The following is a 20,159-nucleotide window of genomic DNA, read 5'->3' as shown; positions in this document are numbered from 1 at the left end:
TGAAATATGACTTGGAAGAAAATAATTTTTGGCCCCTTAGCTAATGTTTGCAAACAATGAACAATTAATGCTGACTACAAAAAAAACAGTTGAACATGAAGTTGGCATGCTGTCTGTGTTTCAATCAACATCAACAGATTAATTTCTAGGGGAGGGGGTAATGGCTCTCAGTTTTAACCCCACCCATGTGTAACTAATTTATTATGTGTATTCACAGTATTTTGCAACTTTATTTAATATTTTCAGTATTCATGGTTTTTCTTTTCATCTTTGGAATAATCAATCTGAAAAACTAATGAATGCTGTTGGCATGCTTTGATCAAAAACTAGCATTTGTACACATGCCTTTGACTTCAGGTTGCAACTTCCAACTGTGGAGTATATTTTCCTCTCACAAACTATGCGCAGCTCAGTAAAAGCATGTCTTTTATTTCTTATTCTTTGAAATCAGTTGATTGACACAGTAATGAATGTGTTTTCTGAGAAACAACTGTCCGGTCATTTTTATGGGCCATAAGGGAAATCCTTTTTGATGTATACATTAAGGTGAACTGTTGCTAAAGAGTACAGGGAACTTTGCCCTACAGCTGGTTTTACTGCTTCTTCTGAACTAGCAGTTTAAAGCAGTGTGACACCAACAATTCCACACCACCAATACTGTCCCCCTCTTCCCCCCACCAACCGCAGCGTGTTTTGATAGGCTATAGCTGAGAATAAAGAGCACAAAGAAAAGCGAAGATTTTATTTGGTTTTAATCAACTACTTTGAACTCCTGAATCCAAAGACATTCACTTAGGCCATTATTTTTCAGTCAAAGTGATTGCAACAAGAATATTGGCATAATGCCAGGAAATGTGCAATCATCATGGACTTAACTTGGGCAGGGGAGCAATGATAATCAGTCTGCACAGTTTCAGTGAGAGCATCTGTGAACCAAAGCCAAAATCCCACTAAATTATTGCACAGTATAAATAATGGCATAACTCCTGCCACAGATTTCTAGGACTTCGAATTTGTGCTGCAATGGAAATGTGCGAAATGTGCTGCTGCTGTTTCAATGGCACCAGACACTGGGAAATTCTGAGTCACTAAGAAGTTTCTGAATTAAGTTTATAAGGAGTAATGTTCTCACTTATGCTCCTGGCATCAGCAGTCCTGCCTGGAGTGCACACTAGATATTTGAGTGGACATTGCACACTATTTTCCTTTTTCCAACTAACAATTTAAACAGTTGGAAAATGATGCGCAGTTTATGTCTGTATTTCTAGCATAGCCTCATCCATAACAGAGTCAGAAAATTATCCAAGTAAAGCATCCAGCAGACCCGGTCATCTTAATACTTCTTAAATGTTAAAATCCAAACAATTAAAACAGCCATCCAGAGGGGTACTTGCAACTTTAGGGTCTTCTGGAGTCAATGTGGGTCCCAACTCCTGAATGATACTGTTACCTTGCATTGATGTATATGCAAGCCTGTAGAAGTACCATACAGTCAATACCCCCTAGGAATTTTGATTAGAATACAGAGAGTATGTGATCTGTGTTCAGAGAACATCCGCTATTATTTTATATCCTTCAACACTCAACTTTAATTGTACCCTTAATCATTTAACACCCATTTTGAAATAAATGTGAAAGGAATTTCATTCAAACACATTGCTGTGTTAATTCTCATGGTGTGTTTTTGCTGTACACATTTTTATTTACAACACTTATAATTAAGTTATTGGTTTGTATGCTTCTTTGATTTATCAAATTATATTAAAAAAAGAGTGGGAAACAGATGGAAGAGTACGACATAAAAGCAAATTACTGTGGATGCTGGAATCTGAAACGAAAGAGAAAATGCTGGAGAATCTCAGATTATGATAATCTCAGAATCTCAGAAGAGTATGGCAGCTTGTTTTCAAGGTCTGAACTTCTTTTCAACGGAGTATTTGTGTAAACCAAAACACGGCTGAATAGACACGGAGAAGTTTAAGCTATGCGAACAGCAAGAATGGCAGTTCTGCACTTTGTTAGATTAATGAAATCACAAGAAATTTGTCAATGTTTCAGCATTTGTTTACCACATAGAAACATACCTTTATGCTTTTAAATGTGAAGTAAGGGATTGTTGGAAAGCACAACTGCAAAAAAAACTAATTATAGTTTACATGAGGCCTCACTTCATTTATTTATCGGGAAATCTGCTCGCTTCTGGCTGGTTCAAGTTACCTTCATGCAGGCAAGAATACATGTAAATTACTGAAGTCTAGGGCACATACATATTGATTGAGGACTAAACTAAGATGATCCAGTAATATTTGCTTACTGTTCAATCTATAATTGGAAATTGTTTAAAAAATCATATAATTAAAAATCTATAGTTAGGAAAGCTGGCTGTATATTGATACAATAAGTAAACACAGCCTGGAATAGAGTCAACTTTATAAAACCAAAAGTGTGCAAGTGCATCGTACGTGTTTATTTAGTAAAATAGACAATTAAAATAGTCAATATTAGTATTGTGACTTAAAATTCAGTGTGATAAAAATTTTTAAATAATTCTATTTGACAGCAATGATGTGACATTACAAAGAACAGTCTTTCATACGAACAAGGTGCACGAGTAGCCATTTGGCCCCTTAAGCCTGCTTCGCTGTTTAATAATGTGATGGTGAATCGGATATTAATCTCATATCTGTGTCCCACCGACCCCCGATAACCCATTACCGCCTTGTTTAACAAGAGTTTATCCACCTCTGCCATAAACATATTCAAAGACACTTGCCAGAATTCTCCAAACACACCGGGCAGCAGGTTTTCCCGTGCCGGAATGCCTCGCCATTGACCACCGTCTGGAACTTCCAGTCCTGCCAAAATCTATGGCAATTAGTTTGGCTTGCCCATCTTGCCGCCAGGGAATCAATAGTGGGGGTTGACTTCGGCGCCTTGGAAGCTCCCGCTGGCAGGAAGGGCTGAAAAATCCCACCCTCTCTTTCCACTGCCTTCTCAGGAAGAGAGTTCCAAAGATTCACGACCCTCAGAGAAAAACGTTTGCCTCCTCCCTTTTAAATGAGCGACCCCTTATTTTTCTAATGCATACATGTCCATTTGTTTTTTTGTAGTCATCTGTACCACAACCAAAATGTTAAAATGAGAGCACTGGAGAGGAACATTGTAAATTAAGACCTTCTCTCTGTGGCTTCCTCTCTTGTTCTCCCACGCAGTGGAATTTTGTGAAATTTGCTGCTTCATTGAGGAAATGACGTCGGTGCGGTTATATATTTCCCTCTTGTAATAGAAAGTGAAAGCACAGTGTGGTTATTACACTGCCAAATACGTATCCTCAGGGCTTCCACCAACATACAGGAAATTCTACTCCAAAATTTGCCTACTATCGTAAAGAGAAAGTTTCACTTTTTTAGTGCTAATCATCAATTAAGTTCTACAGTGGTTTTAAAACTCTGGAAGAAGCTTTGCTTGATGAAATGGTGCTGAATGGTATTTGTATCAAATATTTTAATTCCACTGGCTGATATTTTATCAAGTATGTTAACCCATTTATCTCAAACGGATCAATGCTTTCATTAACATAGCAAACAGGTATTTCACAAGGCCCTATTTGCATGCTTATTACATATGTAATTTCACTCCTACCAAGAAACACGGTATGCTAATCAAAATGGCAAAGTGAAAGTGTAACAAAAAAATAATAAGAAACCTTTTTTAAAAAATTATTTCATAGGATGTGGGCATCGCAGGCAAAGCCAGCATTGATTGTCCTCCCCAATTGCCCACAAATTGAGTGGCATTTTTTAGGTCAATCACATTACTGTGGATCTGGAATAACATCTAGTCCAGACCAGTAAGGATGGAAGATTTCCTTCCCTAAAGGACATTAGTGAACCAGATGAGCTTTTACGGAAATCGGCAATGGTTTCATGGTCATCATTAGACTTTTTATTCCAGGTTTCTTTACTGAATTCAAATTTCACCACCTGCAGTGGCAGGATTCAAATCCACATCCCCAGACCATTACCCTGGGTCTTTGGATTATGAGTCCAGTGACAATACAATTACACCATTACCTCCCCAAAAAACCTGTGAACACCCGCCCTCTGGCACCAGAGCATTTATATTTTGCCCTAACAGTGCTGATGGTAGAAATTAAGACTTTAAAAAAATAGATGTCACAATTATTCTCAGAGCACATAGTGTAACTGCAACAAAATTAACAGAATTGTAGCAATAGGTGTTTGTGAAAATGGGCAGAATTTTTCATTGAGCTGGGGTCACTGCACCGACAATATAGATTTCAGAGGCAAGCGGTCTGTGGTTTGACCTGCAACTATTCAACACATGAGTGGCATTGACTAGGGAGGAAGTCCCACTTCAGAGAGCTGCCAACCAAGCAAACGGCTAGCAGCACCACCAAGGCCATTGCTGGGATTGCACCCAGTCATCTGAGATCTTCGCTGGATCCAGATGGATAGGTAGGTTTGGGGGATTTGGCAGGCGAAGTAAGCAGTTCCTAGCGAGGGGTTTGGATGCTTGGGTGGACAGGTCAGTCAAGACAAGATAGCTGGATGGGTTGGGGAGCAGGGGTGCAGCTTGTAAAAGAGGAACCCACATCCCTTTGCCAGCCTGCAGTGTGTGCAGCGAGAACTGCCAGGTGTCCCACTCAGCGGTGGCCTTTGTCTGACATAGGAAAAATTGTAGTGGGGTGGGAGGAGGCCCTTAAGTGGCCATTAATTGGCTGTTGTTTAAGCATCTCAATTGCCTCATGGGTTTAGGTCACCTGATAACTCCCCCATCGCTTACAAAATTGCAGTTGGGGCAGGTGCCGGGAACAATATTCAATTTTACGCATCCCCCACCTCCCAAACTACCAGGGCCTGTAAAACGCTGCCCAAGGTTTCTAAAACAAAATACTGCAGTTCTTAATTTTGAAGATATATAACAAGATAACAGAGCAGTGTAATTGGCAAATGAAGGTCAATACAAATGGGAGATACATAGTACATTTTGGTAGGAAGAATAGGGAGGTTACATTACTCGGAAGGTGAAAATCTAGGCGGGGTAGAGGAGTAAAAGAGATTGTAGAGTACAAATAACTGAATCGCTAATAATTGAACCACAAGTTAGCATAACCTTAAAAAAAACAAGCACGAGGCTTTATATCTCGAGGAATATAACAAAAATAAGAAAGGTTTTGCTTGTGGACCATTTGAGGTTGTGCTAAACCTGTATAAAACTTTGGTTAGACCACACTTACAGTGCTTCATGCAGTTCTGGTCACCATATTATATGATGGATACAGAGGGACTAGAGAAAGTACAAAGGATATTAGTAGAAATGAGTGGGTATGCGTATCAAGGAATGATTGACAGGTTGGGTATACTTTTCACCTGAAAAAGGTGGCTGAAGGGTAACTGAAGATAGGTCTTTAAAATTAAAAAAATGTTTTGATAAGAGTGGATAGAGACTGAATGTTTCCTGTAAGATTGTCACCAAGTAATCCAAAAGGGAATTCAGAGTAAAGCTCTTTACCCAGAGTGGTGGGAATGTGGAACTTGCTATCACAGCGAGTGGTTGATGCAAATTGTCTAAATGAACTCAAGGTGAAGCTAGAGATGCCTTTGAGGGAGAAGGGAATAGATTGGTAGATTTAAAATGAGGCAAAATGGGAGGAGGCTCGAGTGGTGCATTAACACCAGCATGAACTGGTTGGGCTGAATGGCATGTTTCTGTGTTGTCTCTCCTATGTAATTCCATGTAAGGTTTTATTCCTATAAACCAGTTGGCACTGAGCCAATAGGGCAAATTTTATTTGGTTTTGTGGAATATGGTAAATATTATGACTAACGTTTTTGCAGAAATCCAGGTCAATTCTGGTCATGGCATGAGACGTTACACTGAACAATTCCAAATGCCATAAAGGACATGTGGTCCTGCTAAAGAAACATAATAGTCACTTTCATTTTACTTCATGACATTTTAAAAAGGTAGAAACACACATGGTGGCACAATACTTCAACTGTTTGTTTTCACCTTACCAGGAGGTACTGCTTGGTTTGTACACTGGTAATCTATCATGGAAGTGGAATGACTTTTAATAAACTCTTGCCCCTAATTTCTAACAAGCGACATTGTTTTAATTTTATTTTAATAATAAAGCATTTACGATGCTTGAAAGCAGAAACGTATGCACTTACCATATATTCCATGTTAGAGGCACTTGGATATACCTGACCCCTCAGTTTATTATGAAGATCCAAGATTACTTGTCTATCAATATCTGTGATAGATCTTTTCCCCCTTCTGGGTGTTTTCTGCTGTTCATTTTGATCCATGTATTTTCTCATGATTGAATCCAAAGCATTAGTAAAATTGTTGCTCATTTGAGTTGCCAAGGGTTGTTTGCGGTCTTCCTTAAATGTTGCCAACGTTACATCCAGTTGGGAAGTAACATTGGGGCTCACCATCGCCGCTGCTTGTGCAATGAGTATCAGGGCGGTCAGCCTTATCCATCCCAACTTTGGACACTTCATGGTGAATTCCCTCAAAATACTCTGGGATTAACTCTTCACTCAAACTCCCGTCCACATTTGAAGCTGAAATGATTAAAAGTGCACTATTTGCAGGTGAAAGGACAACTTCTTAATTTACTAAATAACAAAAGTAAATGGTCCCCTGCGTTGGGAGGAGAAGTGTGCCGCCTGCGTTGCCATGGAGACAACCCGGGATGCCAGTAAATGTGGACATCCATTGATGCATCAGATTATTAACATAACACCGACTGCCTGAGCTACTGTCGCCTGGACTTTTGCTTAAAACAAGCAAGTGGGCAAACTGAATTCTGTTCGGAGGTGTCTGGACCATTGAAGCTACTGGTGTGCAGCCTGAGGGACTGTCAGTCCACAGCTTGCACCCCTGGCCAAGTGGAAGCAGAAATCCGAGGTACACCATTAGCTATAACGTTTCAACTGGTGCTCAGTCCCTGGTAAATAATTCGAGCGGCACTTACCTTCGCTTCCCACACAATCAACACCTCCCGCTTGAGTTTTGATGGCAAAAGGGGTTTTCTTTAATGATGTTAGGTATCAGTAACGTTTTAATCAAGAAAACAACAGAGTGCGGCTGGAGAGGTTTTCTGCGAGTTGGGGATGGACTTGGCGGTGGTGTTGCCTGGCCGCTCGGTGCGGGGCGGTGCTGCTCTGTCCGCCGCTGCTGCCGGGAGCGGGGAGCGAGCTCTCCACTGCAGCCTTTATCCACAGCACAGTGACGTGTCACCCGCGCCCCACACGGCGGCGCAAAGCGCTCACTCCCCACAGGCACCATCCAGAAAGGAAAGCAGCAAGCCAGAGGAACACATCCACACACACCCACACACGACAACTCACACAGACAGGGGAAATCCACAGCCTGCAATCCAAACAGGGCAATTCGCACGGGGCAACCCACACCCGACAATCAACACAGACAGGGGAAATCCACACATGGCAATTCACAGAGACCAGGACAATCCACACAAGGAAATATACACAGGGAAATTCTCAGAGAGCAATCCGCATAGGACCATCCACACTGGGCAATCCACTGAGCAAGGACAATCCACACAAGGAAATCCACACAGGGAAATCCACAGACACGAGGGCAATCCACACTGGGCAATCTACAGAGACAAGGGCAATCCACACTGGGCAATCCACAGAAACGGGAACCCACAGAGACAAGGGCAATCCACACAGGGCAATCCACACAGGGAAATTCACACAGAGCAATCCACAGAGGGAAATCCACAGAGGGAAATCCACACAGAACAATCCACACTATGCAATCCACACTGGACAATCCACACAGAGCAACCCATGCAGAGCAATTCACACAGGGCAATCCACATTGGCCAATCCACACAGGGCAATCCACATCAGGCAATCCACACAGAGCACTCGTCACAGAGCAACCCACATAGGGTAATCCATGCAGAGCAATTCACACGGGGCAATCACACTGGCCAATCCACACAGGGCAATCCACAAGAGGAATCCACAGAATGAGGGGAAACCACAGAGACAAGGACAATGCACACAGGGAAATCCACACTATGCAATCCTCAGAAAGTAATCTACACAGGGCAATCCACACAGGGCAATCCACATAGGGCAAACCAGACAGGGTAATCTACAGAGGGCAAACCTGGCAGGGTAATCCAAACCCACCAATCTAACAGACAGGGCAATCCAGACAGGGCAAAACAGACATGGACAATGCAATATTCAGATGAGTGAGGTAATTGTAGGATGGTGTTAATTCAATTGGATTTGTATAAATTATTTTACAATCAATGTGTCTTTGGCTTCGCGAAGCATCAGTTATGATCCAAGTACGTGTAATGGAAGAAGATACTATGTCATTTGCTGAACATCCACATTGATTAATGAAGTGATGTTATCTTTTTTTTGGCATGCCAGACTGTAATATTAAAGCACATCAAGAACTTAACAGTTTTAAAATGCTTAAACAAGCAGATTATCTAAGTGTTAAATATCTGTTTAAACATTTTTATTTGAAACAGCACGGTAAAAAATGTCAGTTTAGTATATGTGGAAGACAAAGCAGTTCTTCATGTTACAAACTCACAAAATTATATAAGTCTATCATTTGACAATAGTTCATTCAAGTTTGAGTGAAACGTATTTTGCAGTATTTTATGCCCATCTCCCATGGCAAGTTTAGAGACAGGGAGGGCGCTTAATCGGGCATGCTGATGGAGATCCTGCCACTTTCCTGCCTCCACCCTGATTCAGTCTATGGTGGAGCGACCCACTGCCAAATGGGGATCAAAAGGGCAATTAATGTCCAGTTAAGGACCTCTTCCTGTCACCACTGGTATTAACCCAGCAGTGGCCATGCCTATGCCACATGGGGTAAACAAGATGCAAACCTGTGTAGTTTTCTTGTGCTCTCCCAGAGTGGGATACTTGTTCAAAGACATTCAGCGCTTGATCAATGCACCCAGCATTAGGAAGGAGGGTATCCACTGAGAGCCATCCACTAGTCCTTGCTACTTACTCCCTTAAATCCTCTCCCCCCATGAACTCTAGCCTGTAAAATCCTCTGCCGTCACTTAGCCCTGGCTTGGGTCACTCTGCAATCCTGGGCCTCTGGTAGCTGTTGTCTGGAGGCAGCCACCAGCTCCCTGGTGACGCTGCTGAGGAAAAGAGTTGCTGGCTCTGATAAGTTGGCAGCTCTCAGTGGGTGGGCCATTCCCGCCCCCTCCTCCCCCTCCCCACCTCCATCCAGTGGAAGGTCCACCAGTTATCTCTCAGTCAACAGATTGGCACAGAATGTCAGTGGGCCCTCAAAGAGGAGGCAGCATGAGTCTCTCCAACCAGCTGCAGAGACCCCCGTCCCCTTCAAAGGAATTCTCCCCATTGTGAAATATAATGCAAAAGATTCTCATCTTGAAAGCAGAGCTCCATAAGTAAAACCTGAAGGAGCATGAGCTCATCATATTTAGTGCATTTTGCTTTGCAAATGTTTAAGTCAACTACATGTGGTTAAAGTATACAGCCAAATTACCAATTAGAAGCTATTAATGCAAATCCTGATCATCACAGTTTAACGTTAAAAGGATCAGGTAATATTGTTGTTATATTACTGAGTCGCAATCCAGAGTTATCGGGCTGGAGTTACAAAGGGAAGCCAAGTTGGGGCATGGTGCGGGTAGGATTGTAAAGTCCTGGGGCTGGATTCTCCAATTCTGGGGATCTGTCCCCACACTGGCATGGGAACGGTGGCATTTTACGCCAGAAAATATGGTGTAAAACGGCCACCGATTCCTCATTTTGCTGGAGGCTAGCAGGAAGCTAGCGGAGAGCACCCGGCTCCAGCCGCCGATATGGCCGGGAGAATTGTCGGGTCCGACAGCCGCTTGCGGACCTGGCCCGCAGAATATTACCCCCCCTTTGGCTGGCTCGCACGCCCCGGACCACCCCCCCTGATATGTTAGGCAGGCTGAGTCGACGTGGACTGCACTTGATGCAGTGTAGCGAGAGACAGACCTCTAACATTGGATAAGATCCAACACGGTTTTATTCAACGTCTTAACTAACATACATGTTCAACTGTGGGTTGACACCATACTGACTTGACTGGTGACCTAGTACTAGCCTGACCAGACTTACTAGCTACCGCATGGTGTATGCACTGGCTAGCTCACAAACTCTGACTGTCTCAGTGGCTGGCTCCAGAGAGAGCGGGAAACCTAGTGTCCTCTGGCTTTATAGTGGTAGTGTCCTGTCTGGTGATTGGCTACTCTGTTCTGTGTGCTTACTGGTCATCCTGTGTGTCAATCACTGCCTGTCTGCACTCCATTATATACATAGATGTATATCATGACATCTCCCCCCCTCTTTTTTTGTTTTGTTTCTTCTAGATAATAAATATTAAGGTGCTTGTGCGTATGGATGTGTATATGTGCCTGACTATATACAAAATGTGTCAATATGAAATTATATACATAGGAAGGTGTCGTTAGTGCAGATATAGGGCAGATGAAACGATAAAACAATATTTACAGAGGTTAAAATGATGAGGTAACAAAATGTACAGAAGTTCAGTCTATAAATTCGGTCTTTCTGGCGGGCGCCTAATTCTCGTTGATCGCCGCAGGGATGGATCAGGGGCCGCCTGCACTTGGATAGGCGGGATCGCTGCCAATGCGGTGGTCGCAGGGGCCGGCAGGATTGCTGGTAGATCGGTGGCCTTGTGGTAGGGCACGTCCGGAGGAAGCATTGTGGGCGGCGGGGCACTTCGGTCAGGTGGCGGGCGTGGAACTCTGCGCAGTGCCCGTCTGTTGCGCCGTAGCAAGGAGCCATTAGCCATGCGGACAAGGAACGATCTCGGGGCCACTTGCTGGACCACCACAGCTGTGGCTGACCAGCCGCCGTCAGGCAACTGTACACAAACTCGATCAGTTGGGACCAGCTCGGGGAGATCCGTGGCATGAGCGTCATATGCTGATTTCTGTTGGGCCCGAGACTGCTGTATTTTTTGTATGACCGTGAGGTGGTCAAGGTTTGGAACATAGATGGCTGGAACCGTGGTCCTCAGAGTGCGATTCATGAGCATCTCTGCTGGAGACAACCCAGTGGACAGCGGGGTTGCCCTGTATGCCAGCAGTGCCAGGTTGAAGTCGGAGCCTGAGTCTGCAGCCTTGCATAGCAACCACTTAACAATATGGACCCCTTTTTCGGCCTTCCCGTTTGACTGCGGGTAGTGGGGGCTGGAGGTTACGTGACGGAAGTTGTAGGACCGTGCAAAGCCAGACCATTCCTGGCTGTAAAAGCAGGGACCATTGTCACTCATCACCGTGAGCGGTATCCCATTCCTGGCGAACATTTCTTTGCAGGCTTTGATCATTGCCTTTGACGTGAGGTCGGACAGTTTCACCACTTCTGGGTAACTGGAGAAGTAATCGACCAGGAGAATATAGTCACGCCCCTTGGCGTGGAAAACATCGACACCGACTTTCGACCATGGAGAGGTCACTATCTCAGTTGTTGCAAAGTTTCTTTGGGTTGAGCTGGCTGAAATTTCTGACATGTATGGCAGTTGAGGACTGTGTTGGCAACGTCCTGGCTGATGCCCGGCCAATAGACTGCCTCCCGAGCTCTGCGTCGGCATTTCTCGACCCCAAGGTGACCCTCATGGAGTTGGCCGAGCACCATAGCTCGCATGCTCTGAGGAATCACGGTCCTGTTGAGCTTCAGGAGGATGCTGTCCACAACCGTCAGGTTGTCCTTGACGTTGTAGAACTGGGGACATTGTCCCTTCTGCCAGCCATTTGTGAGGTGCTGCATCACACGCTGTAGCAGAGGACCCTTGGCCGTTTCCTTACGAATTTGGATCACCCTCATCAGATGCCGGAAGGTTGGTGGCACACAATTGCACTTGTGTTTCTATGTGACAGATGAAGTCAGTTTGGTCACACAGTGTGGTAATGGACCTGGAAAGGGCATCTGCAACAATGAACTCTTTGCCTGGCGTGTAGACAAGTTCAAAGTCATAGCCGCGTAGCTTAAGAAGGATTCGCTGTAACTGAGGTGTCATGTCATTTAAATCCTTCTGGATGATGTGGACTAGTTGCCTGTGGTCTGTCTCTACTGTGATTTTTGGTGGGCCATAGATATAGTCGTGAAACTTGTTGATTCCCGTCAGCAGGCCCAGATATTCCTTCTCAATCTGAGCGTACCGTTGCTCAGTGGACGTCATGGCCCTGGAGGCATATGCCACTGGAGCCCAGGACGAGGAGCCATCCCGTTGGGGGAACACTGCCCCAATGCCGTCCTGGCTTGCATCAGTGGATATCTTGGTTTCCTTGGTTGGGTCGAAGAACGCCAGAACCGGGGCTGTGGTGAGCTTCGCCCTCAGCTCACGCCATTCCTCTTCATGCACGGGCAGCCACTGGAATTCCGTCGACTTTTTGACGAGATGGCGGAGGGCTGTGGTGTGGTACACCATATTGGGAATGAATTTCCTGAGGAAGTTGACCAACCCAAGAAAGCGGAGGACCGCCTTCTTGTCCTCCGGGGTCTTCATGGCGTTGATTGCCGAGACCTTGTCAGCATCTGGCCGCACGCCTTTCTGCGAGATGTGGTCGCCAAGGAATTTGATGTCTGATTGACCGAACGAGCACTTGGCCCTGTAGAGATGGAGACCATGCTCATGGATTCTCTGGAATACCTGCTTGAGACAAGCGATGTGTTCTTGGGGAGTTGTGGACCAGATGATGACATCGTCAACATACACTCGCACCCCCTCGATACCCTCCATCATCTGTTCCATGATGCGGTGAAATACCTCTGAGGCAGAGATGATGCCAAAGGGCATCCGGTTGTAGCAGTAGCGACCGAACGGGATGTTGGATGTGCCCAGCTTGCGACTGGATGCGTCCAGCTGAATTTGCCAGAATCTCTTGGAGGCATCCAGCTTCGTAAAGAATTTGGCATGAGCCATCTCACTGGTCAACTCTTCACGATTTGGTATCGGGTAATGCTCCCGCATGAAGTTGCGGTTTAGATCCTTGGGGTCGATGCAGATCCGAAGCTCCCCTGACAGCTTCTTGACGCAGACCATGGAGCTGACCCAGTCCGTGGGCTCTGTGACCTTTGATATGATGCCCTGGTCCTGGAGGTCCTGTAATTGCTGCTTGAGGCGATCCTTGAGGGGTGCCGGCACCCGACGTGGTGCATGAATTACAGGGGTGGCGTTCGGTTTGAGCAGGATTTTGTATTGGTATGGGAGTGTGCCCATTCCGTTGAACATGCTGTGGTACTGCGTGATGATGTCATCAATATCAGCCTGGAAGTTTTCATCAGGTGAGGCCATCACCTGTGACGATGACATGGTGTGGACTCGCTGAACCAGGTTCAGGAGTTTGCAGGCCCGAGCACCGAGCAGGGATGCTCTAACAGGTCTGACGATCTCAAACCGCAGCGTCGCTTTAATCTACTTATTGGACACTCCTAGTTGGCACGAGCCACTGGCAGCTATGGCATTGCCATTGTAGTCAAGGAGCTGGCAGGCCTGTGGAAGAATGCTTGGTCTGACGCGGATGGTGTTGAGATCGGACTTCGAGATGAGGTTCGCCGATGCGCCAGTGTCCAGATTCATGCCTTGTTAACTGTGAGGACAGCACACCACTCGTCGTTGGGATCCATGCTGAGGATGGAGAGGTGCTTCGCCATCTTGGAGAAAGGCAGCGCATGCTTCGTTATGATGCCCACCCGGTATGGGGATTTGAGGCACTCAGCATCAGGATCTGTTGGGCTGTCGGGGTCGGAGTCTGGCATGCCTTGCTGTATTGAACGAACAATTCTGCGCAGTGGCTGGGATCGCTGGATGCTGGGCAGTGGAGCAGATCAGCAACGGGCTGTGTAGTGACCAAGCTTGCCACACTGTAGACGCCGTCGTGTTTTTGCCGGACATTGCCACTTTAAATGGGCGGAGCCACAATTCGGACACGTCATGATGCCAACGTCAGCCGTTCCATGCGCCATCGGGAATGTGCAGTGCAGTCGAAAGACGAATGCACTTGCGCAGTCTGGCCGTCGGTCTTGCCGTCCCCTCAGCCGTGGCGCGGGGGCCAGGGAAAAGCGCACAAAATGGCCACTCTCGTCTATGCTTCGCCCTGCATTTGTGTGATAGCCTGCACACGTTCCGCCTCATGAAGTTTAGATTTTCCGTTTCTGCCGCCCTGATGTGGGAGTGCCGATTGTTAGCATGTTCGTGGAGAACGCACGTCTCGATGGTGATGGTGAGGGTGAGCTGCTTGACTTTCAGGAGCTGCTGGCGAAGGGAATCGGAGTGGACCCTGAAAACAATCTGATCCCGGATCATGGAATCAGCTGTCGAGTCATAGTTACATGAATCGCGAGGATGTGGAGATGAGTCAAAAAGGACTGAAAAGGTTCATCCTTACCCTGAAGCCTCTGCTGGAAAACGTACCGTTCAAAATTCTCATTCACCTCAATGTCGCAGTGGCTGTCGAACGTTAGCAGAACTGTTTTAAATTTCATCTTGTCTTCGCATTCAGCGAATGTGAGGGAGTTGTAGATGTGGATGGCGTAGCCCTACCTCTGTGGAGAGGAATAGTGCAATATTCCTGGCATCCGATGCGGCCTCGAGGTCGGTGGCTTCAATGTACAGGAGGAACTTTTGTTTCCAGTTTGCACCGAGGTTGCCGGAGATGCGGAGCTGCGGAGGAGGGTGGACGTTTTCCATGTCACCGGGTGGCTGCTTGCTGGTCAACGCTGATTCACTCGAGGTAGGTCCGTCAAATTTCAGTATCACTCCGTGGTTCCATGATGTGTTAGCAGGTTGGGTCGATGTGGACTACACTTGATGCAGTGTAGTGAGAGACAGACCTCTAAGGCTGGATAAGATCCAACACAATTTTATTCAACGTCTTAACTAACATACATGTTCAACTGTGGGTTGGCACTATACTGACTTGACTGGAGACCTAGTACTAGCCTGACCAGGCTTACTAGCTACCGCATGGTGTTTGCACTGGCTAGCTCATGGACTCTGACTGTCTCAGAGGCTGGGTCCAGAGAGAGCGGGAAACCTAGTGCCCTCTGGCTTTATAGTGGTTGTGTCCTGTCTGGTGATTGGCTGCTGTGTTCTGTGTGCTTACTGGTCATCCTGTGTGTCAATCACTGCCTGTCTGCACTCCATTATATACATAGATGTATATTATGACACCTCCCACAGTGTCTCCTGCCCCTGATAAAGTCCCCTCCACCCCGCTCGCGGATCAGACCTCCCCCGACTGTGGTGGCGCTGGACTGAGTCCGCAGCCGCCACGCCGAGTTCCAGACCGATGAAACCAGACGTATCCCGCGCTGTCGGGAACTCAGCCAGTCGGGGGGGTGAGCACCGGGTGGTGGGCCCAGGCAATGACCTGAGGCCGTCGATATGTAGCGTGATGTACTCACAGAGTATGCCACTTTGGAGGGGGAGGAGCATCGGGAAGGGGTATGCTGCCATCGTTGGGGGAGCCGCACCTGGGCTGGAGGGCGGGCGAGGCAGCTCAGCACCCGTGGGTCCGCCAAGCCACCGCCCAGATCGTGTATACCCATAACGGGGGCATCTCCACCTGCTGCCTGTCTGTCCTTCCGAACACCCCTGTGACGAGTGCTGTCCGTGGTAATATAGTGAAAGTCACTTTAACCCCGCCGACCATGGTGGCCGCTGGTTGCACAGCTGAAGGCTGATGGGGATTCAGCTATTCTAGTAATGTGAGCACCACACAGCTCCCAAGTGGATCCCTTGAGTGCACTTGCCATGTCACAGGCAGTTGTTATTGCCTAGCATCTGAATCAGGCTGTGAGGCCTGGACACCTGTCCTGAACTTCGGAAGCATCAACACCTCAGAGGCATCAGCCAACTTTAGAACATCCAAGAGCTGGGCCTCAGCACTGGGAACAACCCCATGACCAGAGGGTGGGTGTGTGGACCGAGGAGGGTACTAGCGCCCGGCCAGGCCACGGTTCCTGCAGGTGTCTGGGGCACAGGGTCTGAGACCTGGTGCCCAGGGGCCATTGCTGTGGCAAGGGCAGTGTGTGTAGGGTGTGTTGGATGGCACCCAGAGGGATGGCAGGGAATGTGAGGAATGTGAGAATGTGAGGATGTGCTTCAGGGATCCGAGGGTACCAGGGTGGATGCCAAAACTGATAGTCAGCCTCACACCCTCACCAATTCCTGATAGATATAACATTGTAGGTAAAATCTTGAACCCTATATAAGTTGCCCTCACTGTGGCGTTGGCAGGCCAGGTGGTGGCAACAACGTCATCAGAGGCACGAGGCAACGGTCTCGCCCACACCATGAGGACCTGGCCACCCGTCAGGCCAGGGAGGGAGACAGAGGGAGAGGCCGGCAACGGCCAAAGTGTACAGGCATTGCTGGTCCTTCAAACAGATGATGGACAGCATGTGGCAAGTTCTTGCGGACTTGGCAACTCATGGAGGAGGAGGATATCCCTCTTGATGACCGTCAAGTTCACTGCAACCCTGAACTTCTATGCCTCAGGATCATTCCAGGCTCGGCTGGGATCCTGTGCAGCATATCCCAACCTACATCCCACAAGTACATTTGTGAAGTCACGGATGCACTGTTTGCTCTAGCAACGGACTACATAAACTTTAACCTGGACCAAGCCCATCAAGATGCCCGGACACCATCGCCTTGATGCCCCAGATCCAGGAGGTAATAGATGGCACGTCTTCAGCACACCAGGTAGTCTATGAGCACCCTACATCAACAGGAAGAGGTTCCACTCCCTAAACATCCACTGGTGTGTGACCACCACATCAAGATCATGCACGTGTGTGCACGCTTCCCCAGGAGTGTGCGCGAAAGCTACATTCTGGGACAGTCAGAAATCCCCGGCATCGTTGAGGGACATCCAATGATGACCGCTTGGCTCTGGGGTGATAAGGACTTAGGTTCTGGCTAATGATGCCAGTATGGAGGCCTGAGACTGATGTGGAGACCCGATATTATGAGGCCCACATGCCCACCTGGGCTGTCATTGAGCGGTGCATCGGACTGCTTAAAATTTGGTTCCGATGCCTCGACTGCCCTCCAGAACCTGGCACAGCAGTGGGATGACGTGCTGGAGCTGGAAGAGGAGCCAACAGGGAGGGCCGGTGGACGAGTCCGGAGAGGTCCAACAGAACCAGCTGGAGGGTGGAGGAGAGAAGGCAGCGGCAAGGGTCCAGCATGCCCGGGGGACCTGGGAGGCCCTCATCTTTGCCTGCTTCTCATAGAATGTGGCTTTGTGCATCATCTCTCCCCCTCTCCCCTTCCCACCCACCGTCTCCCCACACCCATACCCCCCCCCCCATCTGGTCTGCCTCACACTACCCCCCCCCCCCCCCCCCCCCCCCCCCGGACCATTACTCCACTCATCCATTACCTGCCCCCTCTCCCGCCCAACTGCGCTGTTCCACCTCCCAGGGTCTGTGTTACATCACTCCAGGGTAACATGCCTGTGTTGGCACTGTCAGCGGGTCAATATACAAGGCAGGAGGGTGATGATAATCCCCTGTGAGCTGAGTTCTGGTGCTCCTCAATCTATGCCATAGTCTTCATTCTGTCTGCTGTCAGCGTGCTCACACCCAACTCCAGCACTTGGTATGCCTTGGGTTGGTGGGGTGGGGCAGGTCTGGTAACACAGTGATTAGCACAATTGCTTCACAGCTCCAGGGTCCCAGGTTCAATTCCCGGCTTGGGTCACTGTCTGTGTGGAGTCTGCACGTTCTCCCCGTGTCTGCGTGGGTTTCCTCCAGGTGCTCTGGTTTCCTCCCACAGTCCAAAGATGTGCAGGTTAGGTGGATTGACCATGCTAAATTGCCCTTAGTGTACAAAATGGTTGGGTGGGGTTGCTGAGTTGCGGGGATGAGTGAAGGTGTGGGCTTACATAGGGTGTTCTTTCCAAAGGCTGGTGCAGACTCGATGGGCCGAATGGCCTCCTTCTGCACTGTAAGTGCTATGATTTTATGATATCCCAAAGAGCAATCACTGCTATAATGATTTGTCACAATTAAATGTGAAGTCCTCATCAAAATTGCTGTTGGTTTTTTTGCAGCAATAAAATGTTGAGGCAGACTGGGATTATATTAATCCATTTATTACACATGCATTAATCCATAAGAAAACAAAACTGAAGGTTTTAAAGGCATTGCTGATACTTATTTCTGACCAAAACATTCAGCAGCATATTGACATCATTTCAGAGATTCAGCACTCAGTAGTGGTCTCTGACATTGAGGTGCTTCCTCACTTTGTCACCCTGTAGGTGGAACAGTTGGACAATTATCTGTTGAGACAACACAAAAAATATTTCCTCAGTGTTATCCTGTACATGCTGTTGGATTTTATGTCCTATTGTAATGTAACTTAGCTTTGGCATCACTTTTCAAGTTAATATTTTCCTGTTTCAATACTTTCGCATTTTTCTATGTTTATTTGGCAAAAATAGCCGATATTACTTCTAATTTTGTGGTGGTCTAGATTTTGTGTATTGTGTAACTAATGCATGAATTCCTATCACACCAAGAAATAGGTTAATGTGATCTGCACCATGATTTCTCTCCTTCATCAAGACCTTTAACCACCACTAATTGGTTGCATCAGTTATTTGGTAAATGAACAAGGCAGTTAAGAATATCAGTCGGGTGGGTGGGTTGCCTGATGCCCTACCCACCCATCGTAATATACTGGACAGGTCAAGGTGGACTTTCCATCAGTTTCTTTTACATGCCCCCCTCCCTGCCATCAAACTGGCCAGCCGAGGCGGGGAGGTCATAAAACTTGACCTGGAACCAATGTAGGTCAACAAGCGCAGAGGTGAAGGTGATTGGGACTTGGCGTAGGGGCAGCAGTTTTGGATGCCCTCAAAGATACAGAGGGGGGTAGAAAGTGAGAGACTGGCCAGGAGAGTAATGGAACAGTCAAGTTAAGAGGAAGCAAAGGGGTGAATGGAAGTTTCAAAAGCAGATGAGTTGAGGCAGGGTGAAGATGATGACATTACAGAGGTGGAAAGCAGTCTTTGTGATGGTGCGAATATGTGGTTGGAAGCTCATATCGGGGTGAAATATGACATCAAGATTCCAAACAGCATGGTTTACACTCAAGACAGTTTCCAAGGAGAGGAATGTAATACTGGGATTGGGAATGGAGTTTGGAGCAGCGACCAATGATAACGGCTTCAGTTTTTGCAATATTTAATTGGAGGAAATTTCTGATAGTGAATGTAGGATACGCAGTTTGATAAATTAGCACCAATGGAAGGGTCAGGGTGAGGCAGAGCTGGGTGTTGTCAGCATACATGTGAAAACTAATGTTTTCCTTTTGGATGATTTCACCAAGTGACAGCATATAGGTGATAAATAGGAGAGAGCCAAGAATGTAGGAGACACCAGGCATACCAGTGAGGGAGCAGGAAGAGAAGTCATTGTGGTTGCTACTCTAACAATAATCAGAATAATGGAAAACAGTGAAAAGGAGTTTGAGGATGTTGGTGGTCGGCCCTGTCAAAGTCTGCAGATGGATTGAGAAGTTCAGAAAGGAAAGTTGTGCATGGACTTAGGAGGTGACAATATGTTCAAGGACTTTGAAGTGTTTAAAGATGGGCTGATAATTTGCAATTACGGTGGAGTCAAGAGTTGTTTCTTTTTTGGGAGGTTGTGACAGCAGACCTAAAGGAGAAAGGGACAATACCTAAAGAGAGAGAACGACGAAGAATTTTAGAAAACTTGGGGACCAGTAGAGGAGGTTGGATAGTCAGCAGTTCACTGGGTTGGATAGTCAGCAGTTCACTGGGTTGGATAGTCAGCAGTTCACTGGGTTGGATAGTCAGCAGTTCACTGGGTTGGATAGTCAGCAGTTCACTGGGTTGGATAGTCAGCAGTTCACTGGGTTGGATAGTCAGCAGTTCACTGGGTTGGATAGTCAGCAGTTCACTGGGTTGAGGGAGCAGGAGGTGGATTTCATGGGCGAGATGAACTCAAGGAGGGAACAGGAGATAAGAAAGATATGAGATAAAGATGTGAGTTCAGGGATAAGATTGGGAAGTTTTAGCGGCAGTTGGCCAAGTG

The 20,159-nt window shown here is 47.0% G+C and overlaps 1 protein-coding gene across 2 annotated transcripts in view; it reads right to left on the bottom strand.

The window, feature by feature from the left end:
- Positions 1 to 7,241, bottom strand: part of LOC119972626 (cysteine-rich secretory protein LCCL domain-containing 1-like) — a 74,673-nt gene extending 67,432 nt beyond the window's left edge. The window contains exons 1-2 of one of the 2 annotated variants that reach the window (XM_038809640.1): positions 7,013 to 7,241; positions 6,201 to 6,599 (exon numbers count right to left, since the gene is read on the bottom strand). In XM_038809640.1, coding sequence (XP_038665568.1) covers positions 6,201 to 6,536 — 336 coding nt within the window. In that variant the 5' untranslated portion in view covers positions 6,537 to 6,599; positions 7,013 to 7,241. The remainder of the gene's footprint in view (positions 1 to 6,200; positions 6,600 to 7,012) is intronic. The other variant, XM_038809639.1, reaches the window with a different exon arrangement.
- Positions 7,242 to 20,159: the final 12,918 nt, after the last annotated feature.

This window comes from Scyliorhinus canicula, chromosome 10, assembly GCF_902713615.1.
Source record: "Scyliorhinus canicula chromosome 10, sScyCan1.1, whole genome shotgun sequence".
Lineage (NCBI taxonomy): Eukaryota > Metazoa > Chordata > Chondrichthyes > Carcharhiniformes > Scyliorhinidae > Scyliorhinus > Scyliorhinus canicula.
The sequence above is the reverse complement of the archived record's forward strand: the minus strand, read 5'-3'. Positions and strand labels throughout refer to the sequence as shown.